The sequence below is a fragment of the Schistocerca serialis genome, chromosome 1, assembly GCF_023864345.2.
Source record: "Schistocerca serialis cubense isolate TAMUIC-IGC-003099 chromosome 1, iqSchSeri2.2, whole genome shotgun sequence".
Lineage (NCBI taxonomy): Eukaryota > Metazoa > Arthropoda > Insecta > Orthoptera > Acrididae > Schistocerca > Schistocerca serialis.
This window is the reverse complement of record NC_064638.1, coordinates 281,081,289-281,102,611: the sequence shown is the minus strand read 5'-3', so window position 1 is coordinate 281,102,611 and position 21,323 is coordinate 281,081,289. Positions and strand designations below refer to the sequence as shown.

Sequence of the window (21,323 nt, the reverse complement as noted above, 5' to 3'; positions counted from 1 at the left end):
AGTTTGTGTAGCCACTAGCCACCCTCTAAATAGTCACGATTTTCTCCATCTCGTTAAGTGCTGCAGTTAGTCTAGTGAATATCAACGAGTGCTGCGACGCTCGCTGTTGAGCTGTTGGTATATGTAACGTGTTCTGTTGCAGCCGGTGGGCTTCGTGACGTTCAACACTCGAGCCGGAGCAGAGGCGGCGAAGCAGGACCTGCAGGTGCGGACCTCCAACTGCCACGACGCCGCCTTCCAAGAGACATCCCATTCCCCAACCCTCACACCCAACCCCCATCCCAATCTCACATCACATACCATTAAAGTTGACGGAGCGACCTATTCCTGTCGTGTAGCAACACGTAGGAAGGATTGATCTAGACACATGATCAATTTCAGGCTCGGTTCATTGTGTGTCTCAAACCAATATAAAAGATCTTAGTTCGATTCCCCGAAACTCGCAACAGAGAACTCACGTAAGCGTAGGAGATCAAGACATTCACTGATTTGGTAAGAAAATGAACAATGATACGTTAATTATAAGGAAAATGAAATATCTGAGAATAGGCCACAGCCTAATCCTAATCAGTCTCGTCTGGCAGGTAGCAATGATCGGTCATCTGTTCAAATCCACAGTAATCGCGTAGTCGTCAAAGTTGATCTGCCGACGACAACCATATTACTATCTCTTGTAGCCGATACTGCTGTTAAAAAAAACACATATAGCTAAGCTCACCGGACAAAATATCACTCACACCATTAGTCGCTTCGGAGCGCTATAAATGGTGTACAACTGGTACCATGAAATTATGAGAAATTCCATTGGTGACGTGAGTCATGCTAATGAGCTAAAGTGTATGTGCCAGTCGGTTGTACAGAATCAGCGCAGTAAGATTAGAATAGCAGAAAAGACCTATCGTGTTTGGATGAGCCAATGACCACACTTGACGTATAAATGTTGACTGACCAACATGTTTGGTTACTCGGAATCGTGCATCGCGGCGTAAAAGCAGTGCTCGGAAAAACATCCTAAGCGACAGTGGCTGGAAACGATTGTCTAGTCTTGACAATGACAATCGGTTTCAAACCTGAAGGCGACTGCTGCTATCAATGAATGCACGGCCATCGCAGTCAAATCGAACATTGAAAAGGGGTATTTCCAATGGGAATTTGCAATTAACTCACGAAAGGCCACACGTAGTGCTGCACGTATTACGTTGACAAGATGATTCTGAACGGTAGCTGACTGGAGGCGTGTAGCATCAGCCAACGATTAGCGGTTTTGCTTCTTTACAAATGATGCAAGGCTTCGAGTGCGCAGACAACACAATGAAACGTTTAACCCCTCACTAACTGGAAGGTTCATTGCATGCTGGATGTCGTTCTGCGATGCTTTGGAGGTGTTTTCCACACCACTACTTGTGCTCATATTGGTTACAATAATCGTGAACCAGGCTGTTTATTCCAACATTGTCAGTAACCAAGTGATGCCCTTCCTACCAAACCATCAGGATGAGTATGCTGTGGTGGCCTGTATTCCTAGAAGACAACAGCCGTATTCACAGGGCTGTTCGCTTAGACCATAGATGTAGCTATGGTCCAACGCTGCATGCATGCGCATCCCATCGCACATTGACTGGCCCTCCACATAACACGGTATTAATGCCACAGAAAATGTTTGGGCCCATTTGGAACAGGGAGTCGAAGGTAGCCATCAACATCTCTGCAGTGTCGTAGCGCTGCGAGACCTAATCATCAGTGAAAGGTCCGTCTCTGCAGCTGAGTCATCAGGCATCTGCCATGCGAAGGGCCCTCTACTGCCAGGGACTTTTCCCTGCACGGAGGACTTCAATTGCGTCTTCACAGCCTAGTGATGCCATTTGAGGAGCTACATGAAGGAGAAAGACCGACTTCAAGATCTCGAAAGCCGACAGCGAGACATAGGGTTCTGTGGCGTATGCCGCAGCACGTGACACTACAGGTCTTACCGGTTGCAGTGATCGCCTTTGGTGGGGAACGAGTTGTTATTTCGCACATATTTTACGCACCACAGCTACACATTCAGATGTAGTCAAGCAGTGGATAACAAATGGCAAAGTTTAAGACATTAGTCGCTACCTTATCATTCAATTCACATACTGAGTTCCTTCCTGGCCCCAGACGTAGGCAAGCGTTCGCGACGTACGTCGGGCAAGGCAACTAGTGTGACAAGTTCGGTGCGAGGCCTGTATTCGCCTGTCTCGAGAACGGTTAAATGGATCAAGCTGAAATGCATTTCTTTTACTAAAATCTACGGTCCTTGGTGTTAAAGGTTCAAGCTTCGCATTCAGTACAGTCAGAAGATACAGCCATTTATGTCATATATTTTGATACTCGAAAACTCATTTATCGAAACCTAAAGGGTGCTTCATGTTGACCTAGAACCATGAAATTCGCCAAGAGGTAAGCTTTCACAGTAAAAATAAATGACAAATTCGTAAATTATCAATTTGTAATCATATCATATAAAATTATTTTTTTGCCATTTTGTCCGTCTGTCTTTCTGTCCGTCTGTAAAGACCCATTTCCTCAGAAACGGGTAGAGGTATCAAATTGAAATTTATGTCAAATGCTAATGTCTGTGGTCCCTTGGTGGTGTAAAGTATTTAAGGTTCTAAGTCAATGTAATCAGAAGATATGGATTCTTTTAAGACCCCTTTCTATCAGGAACGGGTAGGGGTGTGAGGGTGAAATTAATGTCAATACTAAGGTCTACGTTCCCTTGGCGGTGTAGCAAATTTAATATTCTATGTCAATCTAATCGAAAGATGTGGCGTTTATGACACATCATTTGATACTCGCAAACTCCCTCATCGATACGTGTAGATGAACTTTCCGTATACTCCATTAAGTTTACACGGAATTCTGAAAGCGCGAGCCCTACACGCATTTGTCCGCCCTTTTTATTTTTTTGAGTTTTATAGAATAATCTGCCGTGTCACACCGGAAGCAGGTCAATAGTTGTACTGTTTTAGAGTACTGTTATTGTAGAGAATGAACTTTTCGTCTATAAGCAGTCATACAAAGACAGAGCTACACTTTCTCGAAATTGTGCACACACTCGTATTAGTTTAGATTGTAACACGGAAGTAAGACCCCAGAAAAAATTTAGCTACACGCTGTGTCGCTCCGTCACGTTTTACTCCTAGACTCCTGTACTTAACCCATAACTTCACTTTCATAACGATTTGGTATTTCATATTATCACATTAATAACTCTTATTACTGCCATTAAGAGATAATGTTTCATCCAGTAAGTTAGTCAGCATAAATTTTGGCAGATAATCAAGTATATTTATTTACGGCAATAACGCTGGAAAAAATATGAGTTTGATGTATAAGACAGCCACTTCATATGAAGTCACAACATTGAGAGCGGGTCCTCATATGAGGTGGTGTGGGCTGGCGCCGTGGAGTGTGCAAGAGGCCACTGGGTAAGTGACACACATGGTGCGGCCTTCCTCCGCATGGACCTCACAACGAGCTACTCCCGCTCTCACCAGATTTTTTGCAGCACCTTCTCAGAGAACAAAAGTGCACCTCGTTGAGGAAACGGTCGCCGGAGAAGCTTCGTAGGCACTTGTCAAGGCTGCAAGGCACTCTCTACCTCACTGATCTCCTTTCTGCGTCACGCCCTTGCGTTTCAAACCAACCGCGCCACAGAAGCAACTTCCGTGAAACGAGGTTCGTTACTACGAGTCAAAAAAAAAAAAAAAAAAAAACATTCAGCTCATAACCGACCACGGCCAAGAACAAAAAGTGAATTCAGTTCTTTCAAATGTAAAGCTGCTCTTAACCCACAATGATGAGCATTGTTTATAGGATTTTGTTCTTCCTGTTTTTACATTTATGGCTGATTTTTTCCTGTCAGTCATGCTAATTGTAATCTAACTAGAAAGTAACATTCTTAATGTAGGTTAAGAAACACTTTGTTTTACAACAAAGGAGAAGAAAATAATGTTAATGTTTTTTTATGTAGAATCAAGGACTTCATTTCAACTTACTGGCAGATTAAAACTGTGTGCTGGACCGAGACCCTGACTCGGAACCTTTGCCTTTCAGGCAGGCAGTGCCTAAGCCATGTCTCCGCAATATCCTTTCTTCCAGGAGTGCTACTTTTGCTAGATCTGCAGGAGAGCTTTCCTGAAGTTTGGAAGGTAGGAGACGAGGTTCTGGCGGATTCTGAGTCGTGCTTGGGTAGATCAGATGGTAGAGCACTTGAACGTGAAAGCCAAAGGTCCCACGTTCGAGTCTCTGTCAGGTGCACAGTTTTAATCTGCCAGTAAGTTTCATATCAGCGCACACTCCGCTGCAGAGTGAAAATTTCGTCAAGGACGTTATTCGTTGTAGAAAACCAAACAATGCGATTTAATCCAATTATCAGAATTTTTAATATTCATTAAGAAATACCTTTTTCATACTTCGAGAAAAGAGAGCCATAGTGGGTTTAGTAGGCGGAATGATTATTTCAGTTTCTAGAAAAGAATATTTCTCGTTATTTATTTTTCTTTTGTCTTTAATTCCCATTACAAAAGAACTTTTAATGTAAAACAAAAAGAAGTCAAGTTAGTAAAAAATGACTCATTAAAAAATAGCTTTTCCATTGGTTTTTTCGTTGTACCAACAGATGTATTGTGTTTTCATACACAATGTGATAGAGAAGATATCACACTACGTGAAAAGTACAGAAGAAAAAGAAGGCATAGGCAGCAGGCCGAGAAGGCAAGGTGAGTGAGACTGAGGGCTATAAGTGGAGATGGAGGGAACCTTAAAAAAGAATGGTCAAGCAAAGAGGAAGGAAGGAAGCCTAAAGCCCAGCGTGCTAACGAGCCTGATGCTTTGAGCCAGAATCCGTGCAGTGAATCTGTAGTCAGACAGAGTATGGTTTTAGGTGCTTTTCCAAATTCAGTTAGGCAAAAGCTAGGTTAGTTCCCATTCTCCGCCTTGGAAAATACGTCACACAAACTGTTAAATTACGATAACACATAGAATGAAGTTTACACGATTCATTGATGGAGGGGCACTCGATTGGAGATACTGGAACAGGGAATTCCCTGCTCGAGATGGAAAGGGTATGTTCCATGCTCAGAGCTGCTCTACCCACTAGACTACTACGGGCACCTTGCTAAATACAAGAGGCGATCAAAAAGTTTCCTTTCGAAGGCCATACATTCCAGAATGGGTATGCCAATCAGGCAAAATCACCACGAGCAATGAGACAATCATCCCACCGACGTACCAGGTTGAAGATACTCGTTTGGTAGTCTGGCTGCATGAGTAAGTCCGTATCTGCCTGCTGCACATCCTCGTCCAACATGAATTGTCGACACTTGTAATTAATCACATGGAGAGAGATCAGGACTATAGGGCAGATAGTGGAGTGTCTTTCACTTCTGGGTTACGGCGTTTGTGATGTGGGGACGTGCGTTGAGCAGCAGCACCCCTTGGCCATGCATCCCACAACGGCTGTCCCACACACATTCAGTCTCCGATTGATATCTGTTTGTGTTTGTCCTTCAGCTTCCAAGAAAACAATAACAGCGCGCTGGTCCTGTTTGGACGCATTTGGCAATAAGATCGGCACAGTTTACGTTTCCGCATTTACATCGGAAAGACACGAATGCCACACTAATTACTTGCGTACGTGACATTGCTTCAACTGCCCCTTCTGCTGTGTTTTTATATACCTCGCAATACCTTCAGAAACAACAAGCGAGATTTTCTTATTCTCTCACTCGTTATGTGTAAACTATTAGTCCTACAGAAAAAATATACAAGACATTTCTGAAGGAAATTTAATGTAATTAAATTTTGTACTGCGATACGGTTTTACAGGAGACCACGGTTTTTGATTATTCAAGAAAAACACCTTTGCATGTTGCTTTTGTACATCTTGCATCAATAATATGATAACTACAGCCTCTGTTGAAAACATCTCCGATTACAGTATTTAACTACATTAAATTTCCTACATAAAGGTCTTGTTCATTTCTTCTGTAGGACTAATAGTTTGCATGTAGCGAGCGAGAAAGAGTAACAAAATTTTGCCCGTGGTATTTGAAGGCTTTGCAGGGGCAGTTGAATCAACCTCTGTACCCATATCGGAGTTGCGCAGCGTTGCACATAACACTGCAGCAATGTTCTGAAATAGAAACCTTTAGTTTCAAAAAACTCGTGATACTGAGCTGCATTTAGTGGAATTTATTACCAATACCGGTTTCGGCGTAACCCATCGTCTAGTGCCTAACAGCAACACGGCGCCTAGCAGTCACTTAATAATATACTTACGAAAATCACTTAAAACATTTCACTTGTCATGAATATTGAAACACAAAACACTGAATATTTTAATCCACATGAAACACGTAATAAGAAAACTCATTCATAGCATTTACAACTGCAGCAACCGTCCTATTCATAAGAGATGATAACAAAAAAGGCATCACAACCCAAAGATCTCGTTATGCTGAAGATATACCAATGAAGATATATAGACAAGCACATTATTCAATTACAAAACGTGACAAATAATGGAAAGGAAGCTAAATCTTGTCTCAAGTATCGTCATGCAACATAGTAATTCTTTTAATACATTCATGTCATGCTAACAAACAGAAAAAGACATAATGAGAAGCGTACATCAAGGACCCAATTGACCTGGTCACTACGTAAAGACTGAGAATGTAACGTTGTATAAATATCTGCATTACAGTATTTCAAAAACATAACATATAAATGATCCAATAACAATCACGTACTTAAAGTTAGTGACAGGATAAGGTGCTACCTTGTAATTTTGTGGCTCATACAGGTTATTAGAGACCCTGCCCATAAGTTTTTCCAGCTGTATGTAACTTGCTGATGACGTAGATGATGTATACAAGAGTCATTATTCTGTTAACGTACAGTAAAAGTACAGAGAGTGAAGAAGTAGGACACTGGAATTGCTGAACCCATGGTAATAAGATCAACAAACCATACCTATCTCCATAGTAAGTTCAAATAGTAAAAATTTATCTTGATTTCTAACCATTTCAGCCACATCTTTAGGTTATTTATCAAACAATGTACACTCAAATACAGAAATTCAAAGAATAAAAATCTACCTATATTAAAAACTGACAACAGATACATTTATCTAAAAACTACAATTTACCCTATGTCAAAGCAATTTTATAAATACTCTGAAATTTAATACGAAAGGACTATTACAGGTCACTGTGTAAACTACTTCTTCGTGTTAGGATGGCATGATTGTATTAAAAAAAATTACTGTGCTACGTGACGATACTGGATGACATTTCGATTTCTCTTCATGACATAATGAGATCTTTGGACTGTGACGCCAAGTCACTTCATATTTGTTGTTGCCTTCTCATATGAATAGGACGATTGCAGAAGACGTAAATGCTATGAATGAAATTTTTATTACGTGTTTCATGTGGATTAAAATATTCGGTGCGTAGTGTTTCAATATTCATGACAAATGAAATGTTTTAATGATTTTCGTAAGTATGTGATTCCTAGACGCCAATTTGTGTTGTCTTAACGTTGTTCTACAAATTGGAATGTTGTGCTGTTCCGTACCAGATGTTGGCTTACGGCCGAAACCGGTAGTACTAATAAAATCCGGTAAATGCAATTCAGTGTCATGCGTTTTTTGAAACAAATATCGACTGATGTAAATTGCGTTAAAAAACCTATATTCTTTTTATCGGCCCAGCCCTCTCACTAATATTACAGAATAACGACCACTGGAGTATATAGCTCCTTTTCATACATGTCTGCAAGCTTTCGTGGCCGTTGCCATTCAAGGTTAAATTGTCTAGGATGTAAGGGCATGTCATATTGCTCTTCAAATTTCATATCCAATAGTCGCCGTTTCAGACAGTCGAGGACAACGGAAGAGTCCTGAAGAAGACACCAGCAGAAGGGCTGAAACGTCAACAGTTGGAGAAGAAATTGAAGACGATCATGACGCAGCCTTATAACACAGATATTAACTTGAACCTCCTTTACACCTCAGTGAAACGGCCGCCCGCTGAAACACTTGTTGCTTGTTCCGATACCTTTAGAGACAACCGCTATGAAGCAGCAGGTTTTGTCCAGAGTCGGGCAGGAAGCGCCTCGCATCGGCCACAGTCCAGGGTAAGAGGCTTTATCGAGCGCGGTCACACCTCTGCCGGCGGGAGCACCGGCCGTGATGTATGCGTCTCCGGAGCACCATCCCTCAGCCGTTGCCCTCTCGAGGCTGCGGAACGGAATACAGCGCAGCCCTCTCTCTACAACCGGCACCTCCGCAGCCCGGCCGGGGCTTAATGGTTTCCACACGTAACGGCCACTCGGCCAAGTTTTCTGCCCTCAACCCGTTCTCCACAACACACGCCAGCTCTGCGTTTGCCACGAATAGTGAAAACTTTTATAGAACTGGGAACAACGTTGCCCGTGGACAGGTGGTCGGAAACAGTGTCACACATTCTTTAAAAAAATCTTAAGGGTCATTGGAGCGAAAGGTTATTTACAATTTGTACAGAAACCAGATGGCAGTTATAAGAGTCGAGGGGCATGAAAGGGAAGCAGTGGTTGGGAAGGGAGTGAGTCAGGGTTGTAGCCTATCCACGATATTATTCAATCTGTATATTGAGCAAGAAGTAAAGGAAACAAAAGAAAAATTCGGAGTAGGGATTAAAATCCATGGAGAAGAAATAAAAACTTCGAGGTTCGCCGATGACATTGTCATTCTGTGAGAGACAGCAAAGGACCTGAAAGAGCAGCTGAACGTAATGGACAGTGTCTTGAAAGGACGATATAAGACAAACATCATCAAAAGCAAAATGAGGATAATGGAATGTTGTCGAATTAAATTAGGTGATGCCGAGGAATTAGATTAGGAAATGAGACAAAGTAGTTGATGAATTTTGCTATTTGCGGAGCAAAATAACCGATGATGATCGAAGCAGAGAGGATATAAAATGTAAACTGGCAATGGCAAGGAAAGCATTTCTGAAGAAGGGAAATTTGGTAACATCGAGTGTAGATTTAAATGTCATGAAGTCGTTTCTGAAAGTATTTGTGTGTAAGTGAGACATGTACAATAAATAATTTAGACAAGAAGAGAATAGAAACTTTCGAAATGTGGTGCTACAGAAGAATGCTGAAGATTGGATGGTATACCACATAACTAATGAGGAGGTATTGAACAGAATTGGGGAGAATCTTGTAGCACAACTTGACTAGAAGAAGAGATCGGTTGGTAGTATATGTCCTGAGGCATCAAAGGATCACCAATTTAGTATTGGAGGGCAGCATGGGGGGTAAAAATCGTAGAGGGAGGCCAAGAGATGAATACACTAAGCAGATTCTGAAGGATGTAGGTTTCAGTAGGTATTGGGAGATGAAGAAGCTTGCACAGGATAGAGTAACATTTAGAGCTGCATCAAACCAGTCTCTGGACAGAAAACCACAACGACAACAACCGTAAAAGTTATTATAAACATACGTGCAGAAATACTTGTTCCAATTGTTGTGAGTTTTCACTCTGCAGACTGGTTTGATGAAGCTCTCCACACTAGTTCACCCTCATCTCTGCATAAGTACTACAGTTTATAAGAGATGATCCAGAATGATCCATCTGAGGGCGTTGCCCCAGTGTATATGCAACATAGTGCGACTAAGCAGCGATGGTAGGCAAGGGATTAGTGTCTTTCCAACATGTGCAAAGCAAATGAGAAAAATTGAAGTATGGCGACGTTATTACCAAATGCGTCCAGACATGACCAACTTGCTGTTATTTTTTTCTTGGATGCCGAAGGACAAACAGCGATAGATATTCATCGGAGAATGAAGAATGTTGAAACATGGGACTTAGGGAACGACAGGATTCGGCGTGGACGAGGCCTTACTCAGTTACTGTTGGTTGCTCAGCTTTCTTTCGAAATCACGTACACTTTATTTGGAACCAATTGCAAAATGAGGTTGACAATAAGGAACAATCATCAAATTTGACTATTAAGACACAATGTCTAATAAAAAAATTCTTAAGCAAGTTGCACTCACGGATGAAGGCCTCATTAACAATCATCACAATCTGATCAAATCAAGATAGAAGTGGGCCTCAGACAGTGCTCCAAGGATCGACCTGGGAAAGCCGCTCAACTTCGTAAACGATGAGACAGGCAGCCAAGAGTTGTATTCACTGGACTAGATGGCAACTCAAACTAGTGACAGTTTAAACGCAGACCAACACTCTTACGAATTCTACAATGGAATAACCCAGGCAAGGTGGAACTGGCAGACAGCACTCCGTCTTTAGAATCCTGTGTTTAGAACACCCAGAAGCAGAAGGAACCACTACGACCAAAGCAGTCCAACAGAAACGACATATCCGAACCACAATCGAGGAGGCTGTCGAACTACACGCCTTACCGGACAGCAGCGGCATGGCGAAGAAAGGTACACTGCCGCGAAAATACGCTAACCTCCAGGGCAGGTAACTGGGGCGTTAGCGACCACTAGGCAGAAAAATACCGCTGGCTGAACTTCACCAATAAAGGAACTCAATGACTAATAATAAGAAGCGGAGGATGGCTAACTAGTTTCGCCAACTCCAAACACTCCACTTGTTGCTCTTCGTCTCAGCGACCCTGCGAGCAGCAACGCTTGAGGAAATGGCGTGATCTCAAATTAGTGGCGGTTTCACCACTGGGTTAGTGTTCACTCGGCTCAAACGTCCTGGGTCTGGTGGACAACGAGATTGTGGCCCTCGCAGCTACAGCCCCTCGGTCTGGCAGTGCCTGCGTGCCGCCGGCAGTCCCGGCCTGTCCTCACGCTGCCGGACCTCACTGCTGCTCCATCCCAACGGCAACTCATGTCACACTCGGATCCGGAAAACACTTGATGTCCCTCCCAAGATAGTACCACGGTACTAGATATCGATAACCGTTGCTGCTGCTGCCACTCACGGATAACTCTAGCAGACGTCGTGTCGCCAGTAAACACAAGAAGGAAACGAGATGCCACTATCCCTATTACACGATGCCAACTTACCAACGGCACCAACGCGAGCCGCAACATGGCTCAAAAGTTTATGGGGCAGCATGTCTGTCGAAAACCAACTTTGTGGAATGGTGCACCAAGCTCCGTGCTGGTCGCAATTCGACACAAGACGCCTGTCGATCTGGGAAGCTAGCCTCATCCTACGCCATATCAAGTGGGAGACACTGAAGCGCTCGCCCTACATTCCTGATTTGTCCACATGCTATTTTCGTGCCTTTGGTCCCTTAAAAAAAACGCCCTGAATGGTCGACGATTCCTATCGGACGAGGATGCGCAGCAAGTAGTTACGGACTCCTTCGCACAACAGAATGCGGTGTAGTACCAGACTGGTACCTTCAACCTGTTGAGTCGTTGGGATGATTACATCAATGCTCACTGCGTTTTTGCCTGGTTGGCGTAGCTATCTGGACTGTACAGCCTTCTAGCAGGAACTTTTTGATCGCCCTCGTATACCAACCTGAACCTGCTTACTACAGTGAATTCTTTAGTCTCCTCCAACTATTTTTATGCATCACGCTTTCCTCCACTGCCAAACTGACGATTCCTTCTTGATGCTTCTGAACGTACCCCTCAACCTATCCACTTTTTTAGTCGAGTTGTGCCAAGAATTACTTTTTTCCCAAATTACATTTAGTACCTCTTCGTCAGTCAACATTCTTCTGCTGCACCACATTTCGAAAGTTTCTGTTCTCTTCTTACCCACTTTCACGTTGGTATAAGACTACACTCCAGAAAAACAGCATGACAAAAGACTTTCTAACATATAAATTTAATTTCAATATTCCTAAATTTCTCCTTTTCTGAAATTTTTTTCACGCTATTGCCAGTCTGCGTGTTAAAACTTCTCTTCTTCGGCTTTCGTCAGTCATTTTACTACCAAAACATGTCTGATTTTAATGTCTCATTTAGTAATTTCGTTTTCTCAGTAGCACCTAGATTCCATTACCCTTGTTTCTATTTTGTTGATGTTTGTCTTAGAACTTCGTCAAGACGCTATCCATTCCAATCAACTGATCTTGCGAGTTCTTAGCTGTATGACAGAATTACAGCGTCAACACCAGACCTCTAAGATTCATTTCTTCGTACTAAACTTCAGTACCCTTCCCTAAATTTCTCCTTTGTTTCTTTCACAGCTTACTCACTGTACAGATTGAACAACATCGGGGATAAGCTGTAACCATGTCCCACTTCCTCCTCAACTACCGCCGCTCTTTCATGTCGTACGACCCTTATATTGCAGTCTGGTTTCTGTAAAAGTTGTAGACGAAATCTCATTCACTGTATTTTATCCCCCCTACCTTCAGACTTTCCAGGAATGTATTCCAGTCAACACTGGCAATGAACGAGGAGGACCAGATTTTTGGTGATAATGACTCATTGACCGTGTTCACTCATTACAGGTTTGTATATATCATGCACGTGACCAAATCAGAAGGCAGTCAGGTGTGTTCCCATGAGTTAGTGAATTTTTGAGAAGGATGCTACTGTGACTTATTCTTCAGTGCTGCTGAAGTGTTTAGGATCCGCACTGCTCGGATTAAAGGAAGACATCGAAGCAATTCAGAGGCGGGCTGCTAGATTTGTTACCGATGGGCTCGAACTCAAATCGTAATCACTGGAGGAAAGGCGACATTCTTTTCGAGTAATGCTAGTGAGAAAATTTAGAGAACCAGCAGCTGAAGCTGACTGCAGAACGAGTCTACTACATCCAGCGCATATTTCGCGTAAGGATCACAAAGAAAAGATAGGAGAAATTAGAGCTAAAATGGAAACATACAGACAGTCGCTTTTCCCTCGCTCTGTTTGTGAGTGGACCTTGAAAGGAAATAACTAGTAGTGGTATGGAGTACCCTCCGCCATGCACCGTACGGTAGCTTACGGAGTATGCATGTAGATGTAGATGTTTACAGTGGCTACTAATCACGTTGACCACCTGAGTTTTGGCCTCTTTGGCTTTCGCAGCAACAGAGTTACGGCTCTTATTTTAGCATTAAACCTATAAAGATAAAATTAACACTTAGTTCATTTTTGAATTAATTTAAAGAACGCCCTTATAATCCGTCATTATTTAATCGTCAGAGAGTAATAAGCCCATTACCTCATAATTTTTCCCGTGTAATACATTCTGAAAAGTATTACGTCGTTAACATACCACAATTTCCACCATAAAAATTTACGTTGTGTTGGTGATTAAAGAATGACTATCCACAACTATGTTTTGATAGAAACTTGCAAAAAGATTTAGAACAAGCTTGTTACTTTCTGGCATTAGTTAACAGTACAAACTGAGATATCAATATGTATTTGAAACAAGGGCTCAAATGACGCAGAGAGGAGACAATTTCTTAAAACTTTTTAAAAGTTGCTTCACGAAGTAATTAAAAAGTTCTTCAGCCTCTTTCTTTTCCCAGAACACCCTTGCACACTTTACAAAACTAGCCTGTACTAACAATGTATTTTTTGTATATAGAGCTACAGAGACCATAACGTTTTTTGATTTTTTTGTTGTGTTGTGTTGTGTAAGCAACCGACCGCTCACCAGTCCCACGCAGTGCTTTAAATGACCGCCGAATCTGGGTGCCGCAACGACCACCACAGCGCGCATGCTGGCCGGGATGACCTCTCGCTGACCTCTGGAACTAAACGTAGTGACCTCAGCACCGCAGCTTTCCAGAGGGCTAATCACTTGTGTCCATAGCGCTCTGGCGTTTAAGACTTCCGCGGAAACAAATCAGCTCTGTCCGACCTCATCTCGCGCACAAGTTTATTTCAGAACTTTCTCGCCTATAAATGGGAACTGAAATTACACAAACCATAATAACTAATCCACTGAATTTTTTAATCCCAGAGTTCTACCCATTGCGTGAAGGTGACATATTCTTTTGTTGCCCAGCAATATTAATAACTCAGTTTTACGGACAATAGTCTGACAAGTGATCTATTCATCTTCATTACACGCAGCTAGTGATGTTCTTGCAGCATTTGTTTATATTACAGTGCAAATAGTTATCTATTGGATAAACACAACAACCATATCCTAGATAATTATCATTCTATGGCGCTATTCTAGACGCCTAATTGTATCGTAGATATATTATTCAAGTACACGAGTGTTATATTATGTATGGAACTCTCTTGTACATTTTATGCCAGATGCTACACTGACTGAATAATGAGCGCAAAAAAGTTCTGTTGATGACTTAACGAAGTCGAGATTGTATATAAGCGTACAATAGATAGTTATCTGGAACGCACTGAAATGAAATACTTTATTATTATTGATACCTGTAGGCTCCACTTCACATTTTACTAAAAACTATTGACGTTCCTAAATGTGCTCGATGCTTGGACTTCAAACGGACATGTCCTGTTTGTTTCACACACCACATTCACTAAGTTGCGATATAATGTGTCAACCAATTTACAGAAATAAACTGTTTGCTAGGTGACTCTGCAGTTACCCTTTACTTGAATGACCTGTATTTAAAAGAAAACCACTCACCAGCTCTACGAGGAGGAGGAGTTCTAAAGTTTTTAATGACAACCTCGAAAAAAAATCCTGTCGACACAGTACCAAAGTATGCCACTAGAGGAGCCCCCAAAAAATGCTCGCGTTTGTCCACGTTTTGTTGATATGAAATTGGCTTTCGGGACGTGTCTATACATCCATTTCAACGGAGAAAGATACAACAGTGTAATTCGTAGGCTTTCGCTGCCGTTGTCATTTTGGATAAAATAATATTAGGTCACTGAACCGCTCTGAAGAGGGCCGCAGCAACTCGGTTGAAATACAGTCGGTTTACTTGTTTTAGTAATTTACAATGATGTGACCCAATACCCAAAATTACTTTATCCAAACACGAGAGTGGATTTCAAAAATTTAGAACATTCTCTAGCGCAAAGCCGCGCCCAGCTACAAAGTCACATTGGTTGAGACGTGTCATATGACATCATGCAGGCGATTTCGTGTCTGTTATGACGGTACGACAACACGACACACAGTCAGTCCTTTTCTTTTCTTTTCTTTCTTTTTTTTTGGCACCTAAAACGCCGTGCAATGGTACTGTGTCAGGACGATTTCCGTTTGTTCCAGGAGGACTACAGACGGACAAAAACTTCACTGCATAAGTTCATTTTTCCTAGGTTATAATTAAAACCTTTACGAATCCTCCTCGTGGAGTTGATGATGACGATGTTTGGTTTGTGGGGCTCTCAACAGCGCGGTCATCAGCGCCCGCACAAAGTCCCAGTCTTTACACAGTCCAATCTAGCCACTTTCACGAATTATGATGAAATGATGAGGACAGCACAAACACCCAGTCGCTGGGCAGAGAAAAATGCCCGACGCTGGCGGTAATCGAACCCGGGATCCCTTGATCCACACCACGAGCTGCGGACTCCTCGTGGAGTTGAACAGACAGACTTTACTAGGCATGCTCCAATTCTAGATAGTTTATATTTATCGTCCCCGGACCTTAACACTGGTCCACCCAGTTGACGCAAAGATTAATTTGTAATGCAAAATATGGTGCAATTCCTCCTCTTTCACGTACACAAGTCTTGGACGGGTGTGAATTTGGCATGAAGAGAGGGGAAAAGCCTAGTGCTGATCGGGAAGTGAAGCCTAAAACTCACACACACACACACACACACACATACACACATACACACACACATACACACACACACACACACACACACACACATATGGAATAAGAAACGTTCTCATGCAATAATTAGGGCACCTAGTTCCCAGTTTTTTTTAAATCTATAACCACCCTTAACTTAGTAACCACAACTTAATAACTGATAATTTACGGTTGCACCACACAGGTGTGATCAGAATCAATGCAACGAGCACGACTTAAAGCATCCTTCACAACACCAGACGGAAACGGCTTGATTAGATTTCGCATATCGTCAACTGGTTGGACACAAGAAAATATATATTTCATAAACAGATTTGCACTGTCCTCTAAATCGTTGGCAGCTTTATTTCATATTAAACTCACTTCAAATTTTTCTCTTTACTCATTTCCCTACTGATAAAGAGGACCGCACTCACCTGTAAGTTTCCCCGTAATATAGCTCCTGTTGCTTAAATATTTCATTGTCAAACAAATATTAATAAAATAAACTGCACTGATTGGCTGTTAGAACACGCTATATTACATTACCACCCTGCTAAACACATACCGAACGTCCTGACACCCATCTCGCTGTACTGTACTTTATCCGCGACCCCGACAACTGGTGAACACTTGGCCGGAGTCCGGAGTCATTAAAAGCACTGCTTCCTGCCAGTAATTTTCTCTCTCTCTCTTCTTTTTGTTTCCTTCTCCACACAACTTTGTTTGCAGCAGGGCGTACGGTTCGACCCCGACATGCCCCAAACGATCCGCCTCGAGTTTGCCAAAAGTAACACGAAGGTTAGCAAGCCGAAGCAGCAGGCCGCGACCGCTGCGGGCACCCACCCGACTCTCATGCACCCACTCACAGGACGTAAGTAGCTAGAGCAGCTCATCACATCACATCTCACCTCACCTCACCTCACCTCACCACACCACACCAGCCCCGTCCCAACCCACTGACTCACTCGAGCACCAACTCTTCACCGCTAACCGCTCGATTGCCGTCGCCGAACGCACCTCGTCGCCAACTGTCACGCCTGCCACCTGGTGGTCAACTCGTTAACTCGTTGTCGCGACTACTTGTTGATTGGCAACATCCCTATCACAAGTGGGGCACTTGTTTGATTTTGTGACGAGTCAAAGGAGCAACTGGCTGTGAAGAAGCATCCTTGCATTCCTATAGTGCTATTTTGTGATCAGAGGGAGGATATTTAGAGGTATCAACATTGAGATTTTATGAGACAGACGAGTTCACTTCGACAAGGATGGTCGCCTGAGACTTACCATAAGTGTTTATGGAAACCACAGAAAATCGAAATAAATGTAGCTGGACGAGTGTTTGAAACTCAGCCGTTCTGAATACATCACATTAACAACTGTGCCACCTCACTCTGTAATATGGCAGAAATCACAAAACTGAGAGCCATGTCAATGCAAAATAATGCAGCTGCCATCCTTAAATTTAGAGTTGTACCAGCTGGCTCAGTGACAGAAATATGCTTCCAATCCATGCATTCGAGTTGCTTGGGTCAGCAAATACATTTTATCAACAATATTCAGTAAATGTTTCTGTGCATTTGCTAGGCTTTTTAGTGCAGATCCTAGTATCATCAGTTCTGACCCAAACGTGCCACAATGGTCTCTAAATCAAAATTACCGTTGAAAATAAAGGTGGTTGCCTAAATTCCTGGCAAACCACTTTCAGATATTCTATGAACTAATCTGGATGTGCTCCACAAGCCTTTACTGCAATAACATGGGTAAAGTCTTATGTCACCAATATCTGAGGCTTCCTTTTACTCACAATGGGCATTAGGTAGCATTAAGTATCAGTTTAAAACCTCACACTAATGTATTAGTTTGTACAATTTTATTTGAACGCCACTGTCCCTCACTGGATGTGATCGTTAGCTTGGTGTAAACTATGAAAATGAAATGAGCGTTTGGCGTCATTGGCCGGGAGGCCCCTTACGGGGCAGGTCCGGCCGCCTTGGTGCAGGTCTTTTTACATTCGACGCTGCATTGAGCGACCTGCACGCCGGATGGGGATGAAATGATGATGAAGACAACACCCAGTCCCTGAGCGGAGAAAATCCCCGATCCAGCCGGGAATCGAACCTGGGCTCCGGAGGACGGCAGTCTGTCACGCTGACCATTCAGCTATCGGGGCGGACGGTTTGAACTATGAAATGATTTCTCCCAACTGATGCGGGTGGACCTGTAATTTTAACCAACCCAGAATCAAAGTGGAGCGGTGGCAGAACTAATTAACTGTTAGCGAAATCCTAGGACCCACCAGAAGTCTAATCGCGAACTTTTATTTTGTATTCTTACAAGAGACTCCACTATATCTACTGCATGGGGTACAAGAACGCAAACCAAAGAGGATGGATGTTAAATGTATTTTGTAATGGATAACTTTCATCAGCAAGAATGCCCGTTACTATGAGAAGACATACATCTGTAAATCTGTGTTAAAGAATGGTCGTCTAATTGACAAAGATTTTTGAATAAGGTACTAGCCTTTTACATGGAAAGATGTGACATCAAACATATTCCATTCACAATAGAGAACATCGTACGTGGTTTCCATACGTTACATGAGATGAATGCTCGGATGTTTGCTCCCAGACCAATGGATAGCTCATTTATCCTTTCTTGTCTGACCACCTATCTCTCTACGATATTTCAGTGCCTGTGTTACTCCGAATTATGACGCAAAATTTCATCGGACATGCATGCAAGTCCGAAGGAAGAGGCACTACGGCGACTGCTGCCGTTACTCGTACATCCATTATCTACACAGTCACTGAAATATCGTATTTATCCACCGATACCGGGCGAGCCATGTCCCACCTGTAGGGGAATATACGCAATGGATGTGCGAGTACAGGTTGCAGACACATGGTTGACGATATATCGAAGTTGGGGTCTGGCCGTGAACCGTGCACGGATAGCCAAATGGTAAGGCGACCGCTCGCGATAAACGAGGAATTAGGCACAAATTTTCGTTGTCGTCATTCCATTATACAGCTGATGGTTGACCATATTCGCAAATGCGAATATATTTCATATACCCCACTCTCTCTCTCTCTCTCTCTCTCTCTCTCTCTCTCGTGACCACCCTGAAAAGGAATTGTATACTCACAATTGAAAAACACGTACTTTTAAGTACAAAAAGGGCATTAAAATGCTGCTAGATTACCATCTTCCCTCACGTTACAGTTACAAGGTAAAATGAAGTGTTTCCTCCTTTATCATGACGGATCATTTTGCAATGTGTGAAAGATATGATGAGGTGCGTTGGACGGCGATGCAATCACATCTCACCCCCATTTCATCCAACCCGCATTGTACAGTACCATTGTAGCTTAAGAATACTAGTGTAGCGCTGGGTTTTGTTGTATAGCATTTGTAAAACTAATCAAACTGTAGACACAGCAGCCTTTTGGATTACGTAGTGTATAATCTAATTCCATTTAATTTTAGAATGTCCGTCGTGCTACGGGGAGAAGGTAGGTGAACTCTGTCTATGACAAATGATGCCTAACTATGTGAACATGCCTGTATTGTTCCTTCACAAAAATTTGAACTTCCAGGGAATGATTTGTTAGTTTATGTTCGTGTATATGTACAGAGAAGGTGTAACCGAATAAGGTGAGTGCTCTATATGTACAAGTTAATTAGCTTTCTCGATATAAATAGACTTAAGACTTTTGTAAATTGCAAATTAGTGTGGATTGACAGGTAGACCAACAGCAATCAGCTAAGATAATTGCGCTTCTAATTTCTTCATTTCGCAGATACCTCCTCGAGTGCTTCGATGACTACGATTTTTGTTATGTAACATTTAAGAGAAATACTGTGTAAACATGATGTGTCTTCGCCATAATTGTGGAGAAAATATTTCACAAAGCCAAAAAACAGAAGTTATTCTTCCTTTCAAAAGGAAAACAATAAGCATTTGCCATATGTTCAGTCTATATCTATATATTCTTTCCTCTACTGATAACAGAACTGTAAGATCGATGTGTCCATTTGTTTCATTGAATTTTTTTTTTTTTTTTTTTTTTTTTTTTTTTTTTTTTTTTTTGCCGGGGGGGGGGGGGGGGGGCGAGGAGGCTTTCACAGGCAAAATGATCGTACCCTGAGGCAGCGCATAGGCTTTATTTCATCAGAATCAGGTCACGAGAAGAAAAGAGATCGTGATCTAAAGTTTTATCGAAGTCGGTCGTGTCTGTCTGTCTGCTGGAACACGCTGATCTCCATAACTAAAAGACTAATTTTCATGGGGCTGTCACAGGTAACTTGAGCATAGCTTGGGGCTCTACGTCTGTATTTTATCAAAATCAAATCATGAAAAAATGATATCCCAATTTAAAGTTGTATACGTACTAATGCTATAAATGCGAAAATAGTTCTGTTACGTTTTGACGACAAAGCTGCTGAACCGATTTCGAAGAAATTTGGTATGCAGGTAGTCTGAACCCTGAAGAAGAACACAGGCTACTTTAGAGAGCAAAACAAAAAAGAAACGACGACCTTTCAGGCGATGGAGAGGTGAATGGAATATATTTGCACACATCAGTAACAGAAATCGTGTTAAAAATTATTACATTTGTTACATAATAACGTGAAGTCTGGATGACCGGACTGGAATGTGTACCTTGCTCATCTCAAATGCCTACCCAGATTCTCAAGCACTGCCCAGTTGACTCGGTGAAAGAAGGAAACACCTTACGCAATAGAAGCAGCACAAGTTGAAACTGTCGGGACTGCACTATGTTCTGAATCTCCCAGTTAGCTACACTTTGTAAATAAAGCAAAAGCTCAGATAGTTTTCTGCCTTAGAAGACTACCCTTTAACACAGCTGCAAATTTTTCATACACTGCTTCTTCCGCTGCGAGTTTGCGAAAACTTTGGGCAAATTTTGCAGCCGATTTTCCGACAGTACTCAGCCAGCAGACTTAGCGCTCACAATTCGAGGTCGTCTCGTTCCATTTTCACCGAGAAAAAAAAAAGCTTGCGAATTTTCAAGCTTCTCTCTCTCTCTCTCTCTCTCTCTCTCTCTCTCGTTCTCGTTAATTCACAATCTGCATTTTTTTCCATGCATCCCGGAAAGGCGCAAGTTTATCTCGAAAGTAAATTTAATTTTTCCGCCTGCAGGGCTGTGTCACCGGCACAAAGGAGCGGCGCGAGCAAATAGCGTTAGGCTTAATTATTACTTCTAGGCGAAGGTGAGGAAAAGGGTAAAAAGTTCTTTTGCCGTAGTGGGCGCAGTCAGGGATTCCTTCTTCGCTGCTGGCTCCGAGGCGCAGAGACTGCGTGGGTGGCGCTTCCGCCCCGGCAGATGGAGGGTGCAGAACTGTGGGGCGGTCTTCCCCCCCCCCCCCACCCCCACCCTTCCGCCGCCTTTATCCGGGGGCACGCGAGCCGACCTCTCGTTTATTACTCGGGCTGTAAAAACTTGGCAACTAATCTCACGGGAGCGGTGGGGTTCGGAGCTGGTGGGGAGTGGGTGGCAGCACCTCGTCTGGACTCACATTGCTCATTAAAAGCCAGAATTACGATTACGCTAAATAATGTGCGGGAAGCGTGTTATGGCAGCGTTAATG

At 42.6% G+C, this 21,323-nt stretch overlaps 1 protein-coding gene across 1 annotated transcript in view; it reads left to right on the top strand.

Annotated features, from left to right (window-relative positions):
- Positions 1 to 21,323, top strand: part of LOC126457291 (protein couch potato-like) — a 186,170-nt gene that overhangs the window by 14,010 nt on the left and 150,837 nt on the right. The window contains exons 3-4 of the mRNA XM_050093465.1: positions 143 to 205; positions 16,437 to 16,578. Coding sequence (XP_049949422.1) covers positions 143 to 205; positions 16,437 to 16,578 — 205 coding nt within the window. The remainder of the gene's footprint in view (positions 1 to 142; positions 206 to 16,436; positions 16,579 to 21,323) is intronic.